Source organism: Nanorana parkeri, unplaced genomic scaffold (assembly GCF_000935625.1).
Source record: "Nanorana parkeri isolate BGI_ZX_2015 unplaced genomic scaffold, ASM93562v1 scaffold888, whole genome shotgun sequence".
NCBI classification, from domain to species: domain Eukaryota; kingdom Metazoa; phylum Chordata; class Amphibia; order Anura; family Dicroglossidae; genus Nanorana; species Nanorana parkeri.
In genome coordinates this window covers 302,891-312,638 of record NW_017307156.1, presented here as the reverse complement: position 1 = coordinate 312,638, position 9,748 = coordinate 302,891, and the positions used below count along the sequence as shown (strand labels likewise).

General features: G+C 39.9%; 1 protein-coding gene across 1 annotated transcript in view; it reads right to left on the bottom strand.

Annotated features, from left to right (window-relative positions):
• EFHC2 (EF-hand domain containing 2) overlaps positions 1–9,748 on the bottom strand; it is a 61,857-nt gene that overhangs the window by 41,845 nt on the left and 10,264 nt on the right. Inside the window, exons 4-7 of the mRNA XM_018565793.1 lie at positions 8,216–8,439; positions 3,956–4,207; positions 1,812–1,919; positions 1,199–1,337 (exon numbers count right to left, since the gene is read on the bottom strand). Coding sequence (XP_018421295.1) covers positions 1,199–1,337; positions 1,812–1,919; positions 3,956–4,207; positions 8,216–8,439 — 723 coding nt within the window. The remainder of the gene's footprint in view (positions 1–1,198; positions 1,338–1,811; positions 1,920–3,955; positions 4,208–8,215; positions 8,440–9,748) is intronic.

Genomic DNA, 9,748 nt, shown 5'->3' with positions numbered 1-9,748 from the left:
GAGACCCCATGCCGATGTCTGCGGGCAGGGGGCTTATTTGCATTAAGGTACCACTTTAATTAGGGACACCCAGATGCTGCCCCCAACTTGTGAATGAGTATGGGGTACTTGTAACCCTACTCATTTACTAAAAGGTTAAATGTAAATAAAAAGACCAGACTTTGGAAAAAGTCCTTTAATTGTACAAAAAAAAAAAAGTAAAATAATTGATCCACGTCAATCAAGGCATTCAGCGTTGTCAACGACAACAACGACTCACCAAAATAAAAAAAGCCTGACGCCCACCGACCCGTCCGCACCTGGAAAACACACCCCGCAAAATGACCTGTATGACAGGTGATGGCCTATTTGTTTTAATTTGGCAGGCACCTGTCATATAGGTTGGCCAAATCAAAACAAATGGGCGGAGCCATTCATGATGTCACGGCTGGCTCCGCCCAGTTGTTGTCATTCAGTGACAGCCCAGTGTCCTCACATGACCTGAGGACACTGGGATGTCATTGAACGACAACAACTGGGCGGAGCCAGGTGTAACATCACAGCTGGCTCTGCCCAGTTGTTGACATCTGCTTCGGCAGACCGCTCTCCTCGCTTCGGCTGTGACTTCAGCTCAGCCGAGCCGAAGCATAAGTGTTCGGCTCAGCTGAGCCCTTCGGCTGCTGTGCAGGTTATTGTGAATAGGGAACGGGCCAATACAGCCGTGCATGCCGCACAGATCTGTACGGCCCCACTCTACCCTGTGTTAATGAGGCCTAAAGCCCTACTTTTGAAAAAAGAGGGCAACTGTTTAATTACTGCTTTTAAGGTTAACATAGTGGCAGCATAACCTTAGGCCAACAAAAAATGTCCTGCCAGAAATACACCGGCTTTCTATATGAATTATGGAGTAATTTAACAATGAACCCACCTAAAATATATTTATTACAAAATATTACGCTGTTGGTAACTGATTTTTAGCTTTCATTGCTGGGTGTCTGGACATAAACTTGTACATAATACATTTAGCTGCCAAATGCCCCTGTCCCAAGGTCCTTTTATTTCTAAAAGAATTATTCCAACATCTATCATTTTAATGTGATATGCTTTGCTGAATTATGTTTATTAATATGCTGCATGCCGAGATAATAAACACTGCAATGTATCATTACAGCTTCCAGTTGCTTGGTAAAAAAATTAAGGGAAAAATTAGCTGCCTTACCAATACCATATTTTGTTCTGTAGTAGTTCTTTGTAAATTCATCACAATCACATAGAATTATCGTACGTCCCCAAGCATTGACTGCAGCTCCAGTTGTCAGATCACAGTCTTTGTAAAAGTCTTGGTGCACAGCCCCTGTCTGCAAAATTAATGTTAGTATTTTATGACCTGTAATCAGTAAACACTCAAAAACAAGCCATCAGATTCAACTATAAGTTGCAGAGCATAAATGTGGTTTGCTCTGCCTGTGAACACTTTGCAAACAGCGTAACTAAGAATAGGATAGATTTTCCCTTCATTTGCTCAAACCATAATTAACACATTTTTTTTAACATCTTCATTTAATTCCAAACCCTTGTGCCTTATAATACACTTTTTAGTGTGTTGCTAAAGAATACATTAGCTTGCACTTGGCCTATTTGCTAATTCTTACAGCAAATGTGTTCAATGTTAGGAATAAGTCTATAGGCAATAAAAAAATAAAAAAAAAAGGAATTAAAAATGTATGAAAATATTGGATTGCGGCTTGGAATTATGACTTGTTACTGAATTCCAAGCGAAACTTCCCATTTAAATTATATTACAATCAGCCATAGAAGTTTTAACATCATACTTTAAGATTATCCAGAATATGGCGACCTCCATGTCCCATTGGACCAAAAACGTTGAGGACAGTGCGTGCAGTGATCTCACCGGGGTTATACATTTTCGTTGGGGCATTCTGTAAAACAATGTGGACAGACATGGTTAATCAATGCAGTACGACTGCTTTAAGCCTTATTCACACCTAAATACCTTTCCATGTACTATGACTGCATAGGATGTACATGTAAAGAACCCGCCCTAGGCAACAATGCAGTTTTAAACATCAGCTTCTTTTTTTCCCAAAAGGAAAGTTTATTAAATGTAGAAACAATAAACCAGGTCTACAAACAGGTACATAGTATTACAAAACATCTAGAATGAGAGTAAGAGGATAAACTATTACAATACAGAATAGAACGGTGTATGAAAAAAGAGCCAGCAATGATCATTTGAGTAAGTATGAGCTATTGGAAATAGAAGTAGACACACAAGGGTCGAATAGTGGATCTGGGAAAACTGGAAGGCCCTTAACTCCATGCTCCTGGAGTATACAACTCACAAAAAAGAGAAAAAACATGGGTGGAAAATACCTGTAATATGGGGACACCCTGACCTCTTTCTGACTGATAGGCAGCTATCATTTTCTGAAAGAGGTCAGGGTGTCCCCATATTTCTCTTATGGATACTTTATTTGAATATATTACAATCCCTTGCATCAATTTGAAAGATTTACTTTGGAAAGTACAATATGTATAAAGTTACAGTATGTGTAGAGCTCACCAAAAATAAATGACTGACCCTGATGTATCAAAAGCACTGAATAACAACCCTTATGCACACATGTACACCTCTACAGCAGCCAAGAGATGCCATATTGGAGCTGCACCGCTAATTATATTTGAAATGGTGAGTGAGTGACATTCTGCGGTTGATTTACTAAAGACAAATAAGCTGTTTACTTTGCAAGTGAATTTTTCCTTAGCTTAGTGAATGAGGTGAAGCTCTGCTGGTTTCCATCATGCAATCATATGCAAGCAAAAATACAGTTTTTTTCCCTTGCACATGATTGGGTATTTTTTGCTAAGTTATTTTTTAACCACATTCACTAAGCTAAGAGAAAATTCCCTTGCAAAGTGAACAGCCTATTTACCATTAGTAAATCAAACCCCTAATCTGCAGTTCTAGTATCTAATAGCATAAAAAGCTCAAGTCCTCGTACGTTTTTTTTACCAAGGTATCACAGTGTGATTACAGAAATGTATCCCACCATAACATATATGAGAAGCGAGCATAGTAACTGACATTACTGCAAACAGAAGATACTTGCTGTATGTCCCATTAATATTTGTGCTTGTGGCTTATCCTGACAATAATGTTTACAAATAATGGTTATAGAGAGGGAAGTTAAAGCAGAACTAGACCCATACATTTCCCTGTCTACGAAAACAGTAACTTTAAAGGCATGGCAACTATCAAGGTTGTCGGTTTGCTTATTTCCTCTCTCAAGTAAACTTTCAAGCCCTCAAATGGCTGGTCTCATAGCTGATCACCTTTGCAGCACCATGGCACTTGCAATCCAAATAGAGGGTGAAATAGCTGTAAGGGATAGGAGGTTGAGTTCCACGTTTAAGTGCATGTAAACCCTGACAACCAACTTTTTTTCTTCCATATTGACCTGTTATATGTACAGTTAAGACTGTACATTTAATTTCTTAAATCTGTTCATTAAGTGCCAAAACTACCCTACGATCTGCTAGCAATCTGGAGAGCTCCTGCTGTAAGATTTTAACACCGTGCATGTACTTCACTAAAATCCCAAGGACTCTTATCAGCCTTGCCCAGTATATCTCTGTGAACTCTTATGGTATGGACATAAGAAGATGGGGAATCGTTCCTTAGTCCTAACACACTCCATGTCCTAGGGTGACAATACTGATCCTCCATAAATACAATACAGAGAGTGAGTGAATAAGTGAGTGAGTGAGTGAGTGAGTGAGTGAGTGAGTTTTGTGACCTTGGGGCAGAATGTATTACTGGCAGAATCATTAGGTGAAAATAAAGGTAAAATAGCCTGAAAAAATAAATAAAACCACCACATCTAACGACTGATAATATAATACATTTGTGTTATTGAGTTAGCATATATTTTAAACTATTTACGCCATTTTTTACCTTGGGAAGTTTTCCTCGGTGGAGAAAGACTGGAACAGCATCTCGGCCAGAATTTGGTGGTATGACTTCTATGATTTCAATAGTGTCATCCGCAAGGAAATAATGTAAGATGAGCTCTCTTTTGTCTCCAAAAGGGGTTGGAGTGTCATCCCATAGGCAGTAAAACCTTAGAACATGCCTGTCATGTTCCAGGAACTGTCTCAGTGTGTCCATGCGCTCATAAGGACGCAGAGGCTTCAAACTATCTTCCATCTACAAACAACAAGAGAAACATATTAATATGAAACTTAAATATTAACAGGTAATAAAAATATAATTCTGCAAGAATACAGATCAATTCTAATCAAAATTCAAACTTTTTTAACATAAACTAGGAAATTTCTCTCCACAATGGATCAACACGAAATGGGCTACCTAAACATTTCAACTGAGCTTCAGATGTCCCTGAATTCTCTACATAGGTGAATTCTCTACATAGGTAATTAACATGACAGCGTATGATGAAAGATTCATGTGTCCTGTATGTTCTGGTGGTCTCTCTATAGAGGCATATACAGAGAACTTGCTTGAGTAGGTGATTACATGGAAACCAGGGCTTCTGGTATTACAGCCATGTTGGGGGGACTGGCCCTCTTTTGGAAACCCAATACTCCTGTCCCTCTTTTTGCTCTGAAGTAAGACCTCCATATTTTTATGCATCTACATCTATATTTGGTCTGATGTATAGACATCTACAGGTCTATTCACTAAAGGGTGAAAGGTTTGGAGAAGGCAGGAGAAGTGAACAACCTAGGACAGCAATGACAAACCTATGGCATGCGTGCCCTAAAGGGAATGCAGAGGCCCCTCTGGTGGCATGTGAGCCTAGGCAGGAGTATCGAATTTGTATTGCCTGACGCCCGGAACATGCAGTCCTGGGTGCCGTGTGGGTATCTTTTTTCTATATTAAGCTCTGCTCTTGGCAAGCCAGGCTAAATATACAGCGAGGACGCCGCCACTCGTTTAGTAAAAGTGATCTCGGTGATGCTGCCCAGATCACTTGTAATAAGGCTGCTGGTCCATCCCACCCACCGCCCCCCCATGGTCCGCCCCCACCAGTGGGTGCCTCTCTCCCCACTGGCCGCCTCTCTTACTGACGTGGTTTTCAGGGTCCCCCACTCTCCTGGGGGACCCAGGACCAAGGCAGATCAGTTCAGGATGCAGAGTGGGAAGCAAAGCGGAGAACAACTGTTCTCCGATTTGCTCCATCTAAACAGTGAAACAGGAATGTTGTACTGATAGCCTTCCTGTCTCAGCGGTCAACCGGAGAGCCAGCACAGTGCTTTGTTAAAACTCCTGTATTGGAGGTGACAGGATCCATAAAGAGAACTTGTCACCTCCAAATGCTATTACACAGGGGCTTATTAGCCCCCTGTAAGATAGCAAAAATCTAAATAAACAAAATAAAAACTAAATAATAAAATCAATAAAAATTATAAAAAATAAAAAGGTAAAAGATAATAATATAAATACAATTTTTTAAAAGTTAAAAAAAAAAACTGATAAAAAAAGTTCTTGCTTTCAGTGTTGGCACATTGAGGTACATAAATAGATTTTGTGTTGCAGTTTGGGCACTCAGGCTCAAAAACATTAACCATCACTGATCTAGGACAACAAAATAGCTGAGCTGGAAAGTGAGCTGAATTGGGGAATTTTTCCAAAACAACTATCTTGTCTTAGATTGTTCACTTTTCCTGCCTTCTCCAAACTCTTCACCCTTTACTGAATAGATCTGCTAATGTTATGTTTTTCTTTCAAACGGATTATACTGCACTAAACCTTTCAGCCAACCTCTATGTGTTTGCATTTGCTATTTTCAAAGGCCAGTATAAAACACTCTAGGTGGTGAACAAAATCACTTGTGGGTTAACCAATCATTTTTATGTGTATTCATTCTGTACAATCTGTGAGCATATTAGTGGTGTTTCCTTTGCCTATATACTGTGTATTAAAAGGTTTCCCCCTTTCTCATTTTGGAAAGTTGGGGGGCATGGCCTAGATAACTGCAAAACCCTTTCTTGTTCATTTTGTCCACTTCTGTCCTTGAGGTTATGTTATGTGGTCACTTTAGGTGCAAACAGTGCTTAGTGGGGTTTGTTAATTACACACTGTAGTTATAGCAAGTCTCCATCTAAGTATAAAAATCCCGCCATCTGTTCTGTAGTCATCTGATCTGGCATCCATATACTCAGAAGCATTTGATACCTTAGCCATAGCAGTTACATAAAAGATAATAGTTCTTAGTTGCAGAAAAACACTTTTATTGTCTTTGCCTGTTATTTTTCCAGACGTTCTTCTTTATTTATTGTTTTATTTAACCACTTGAAGTCTGGGGGGTGTTAAACCCCCTACCCATCCAGGCCATTTTTCAGTATTCAGCACTGCAGTACTTTGACTGACATTTATTCCGTCATGCAACGCTGTACTGAAATGAATTTTATACCCTTTTCTGGGGACAGATAGAGCTTTGTTTTGGTGTTATTTAATCACCACTTGGGTTTTTAATTTTTTAATATATTAAGGGAAAATTACAGAAAATTGAAAAAAAAACTGTTTCCACTAATAATAAATTCTAAAACATTTATTATTACCCAATTGTAAAAAATCACGTCATACAACCGATCCGCGGCTATAGAGCCGCTGATCGGTTGTATGAGAAACAGCCGTTAACTGTAAAAACGAGCGGGTCTTACCTGCCCGTGCGCGCGCTAGGGGGCGCGTGCTATCAGGAAAAAATGCCGTCTGGAGACGGCAACCCGCTGATGCGAGTCAGCCGTCCATCCGTATTTTTTCTATGGGCGGACGGCAACTGGTTAATAATTGTTTAAGTCATTGTTGATGACCGTGGGTAGAGGTATAAATTAAAGTGACACTAAACTCAGTAGTTAAATCTTAAAAATGCACTCAAGTACCTTAACTATTAACAAAACTGTACATTAGCTGTAGATCCTCAAATCATCTCTGAATTGTTGCTGACACTGTCCTTCCTTCTGGAGGGTGGCTACTTTTGTTCCCCATTTTCCGTGTGTGTGTGTTGTAATCCCTGCAGGGAGCCGTAAGTGACAGTCACGGCTCTCTGCAGGGACATGATGGAGAAGTATGTGTTCGCTCACTTCCCGATCTATTGAGCCAACGTGTGACAGTTTCATTGTCACACGTCGGGTCGAACTATGAGGTTCAGTGAAAATCACTCACCTCATAGTTCTCCTTTAAAAGTAATTGAAAGCATTATTAGGATTGAACTCCTGAGTTTAGTCACTTTTATATACCTTTTGGTTCCGATTTGATTTGGTGCTGAATTAATAATCTGTGCTAGACATGTGCACCAGTAAAAAAAATTGTTTCGTTTTGATTTGGGTTTTGCTTTATTTTGTTTTTCGGAATTCGGGTCCGAAAGTCAATTTGTTTCGGAATTCGGATTTGGACCAAATTCGTTAGCGGTAATCCGTACGAAATTTCGTCTTGTTTTCGTTTGAGGCAGCAAAGTGACATTTAAGAGGAAAAAAAAGTTTTTTTGTTCTCAAATGTCACTTTGCTGCAACAAAATTTCGTCCAAAAAACACGAATCGGAAATTCGGATTCGTTTGCATTCATTATATCTGTAATTCAGATACATACGAATCTCCGAAATTTCGTCCGAATTTCGACTCGGAGTGAAACGAATCGCACATGTCTAATCTGTGCTCTTTCGTGAGTTTATTCAACAAGTGCCTCTGATCTCTTTGCGTTATCATTCTTGATGACTGATGTCAAAATAATCGGATGCCAAAGCCATGTCTAATACTAGCAACTAGTACTTTCCTAACAGATGCCTGCCCTCTGTACATCATAGAAAATTGCCACTCCTACTCCCTCCTGGCCCATTCAGTGGCAGCAGTTGTTGCAGGGGCATTCTCCACTTTGTGACATGTAGCTGCAGGACAGGAAATGCGCATGCCGCCACTGATTGGGGCAGGGCAGGGTAAGAGTAAGTGCATGCACATTGACACAAAGGTAGGTTAAAAGAGATAATAAAGGAACACAGTGCTCTCTTTAAAAAAAAAAGGATGCTGGAAGATGTAATTACCAGGATTACAGTTACAATCTTGTTTAAATGTGATTTGGAAGTACAGTTCCACTCAGGTGTATCTTTTACTATGTGCACCAAAGCTAAACAAGATAGGAATTCTGCTTGCTCTAAGACCTTTAACCATTAATACAAGGAAAGGCAGAGATCTTTACCTGTTTACGCATTGTGGAGTATGGGTCTGGGGGAGTAGAGTCTGGTGGATTTATTCTGATGCCAAGTTTCTTTAAAAAGTTTCTGGTGAATTCATCACAGCTTACAATTCTGAAGGTTCTTGAATAGAACACAATATCTTTGTTGATGTTAAAATGATCCACCGTATAAAACTGGTCATCGTTTGGAGGTGGAAGTGGAATTCGATGGCGTCTGATGATCGTTCCTTTATTGGAAAAATACAAATTTTTTTTGTCACCTAATAAACTTAACACATGTATATTATTTTTCATCCCATTATTGTATGGTAGATCATTTACATAGCCACATCGGTCTATTTAATGCTTATTTTTAAAGAAGGATTAGGCAGAATGTCCCACATAGACCGTGTAATTTTTGAAAACCACTCCTAAACAAGCAGCTGCTTTACTTCATAGTGAATCTGTCTCATAAGGAGCAAGATCATTGTACTGCAGATCAGCTAGATATAATGTAGCTGAACTTCAGGCAAACAGTTTACTACAGAGTTGAATTATACATGTAAACTGTCAAATCTGCCAAAGAATTTGCCATCCTGTGCAGCAAGTCTTGTGGTTCACACACCTCTGCCAGACAGCATAGCCACACCATGCACTCCTCAAGACCTCTGTTCAATCTACACTACAGTTGACCAATACAACATAACTAGGGTGCGTCTAGGCCTCACCCTAGGCTGGGAGTGGACAGTGAAAGAGTAGCAGCATACCAATTTCATCATTCTGCTTTCTCCTCCTCTCAGAAAGCTTCCAGGGTAATACAGAGACAGCACTGTGCAATGCAAGAGAAGTTTCAGCACCGCTTCTCCCTCTTCAAGCATGAGTAATGATGTACAGAGAATTACAGGAAAATTATGTAATGACAAACAAGGGTATGTTTTACAACTATATATGAAAACACATTTAATCATTCTTTAATTAATCTGCCGATGGGTGAAACTGTGTATTTTATATCTGCACAACTTTGATTATATTTTAATATGTTATAGTACACCGTCTTGCCAACAACTGGCCATGCAATGGTGTTAATTTACTAATGGCAAATAGGCTTTCCACTTTACAAGGGAATTTTCCATACGTGAATGTGGTATAACTTAATTTTGCAAAGAATGCCCAATAACATGCAAGGAACATTTAAAAATATATATATATATTTGCTTTTACAAAATTGGATTATGGAAGTCAAAAGAGCTTAACTTCTATTGGTTCACTGTCGCCTGGTAGCTTTCTCACTGTGCTAGCATATGAGATTAAATAAATCAGATCATAGCATTGTATACAGGGGCGGAACTACTTCACCAGGGCCTGATGCTGTGGGGGGCCCAGTGAGGTCCGATGACCAGCCCACCTGGGACCCTGCAGAGCCCATCATAGAGACTCTCAGGTGGGCTATTCAGGATCTATGGTGTGCTCTGTAGGGTCTCAGGTAAGTCCAGAGTCCAGCGCGTTACTGCAACATTAGAGACTGCCGGGGGGGGGGGGGGGGGGGGGGGGGGGGGG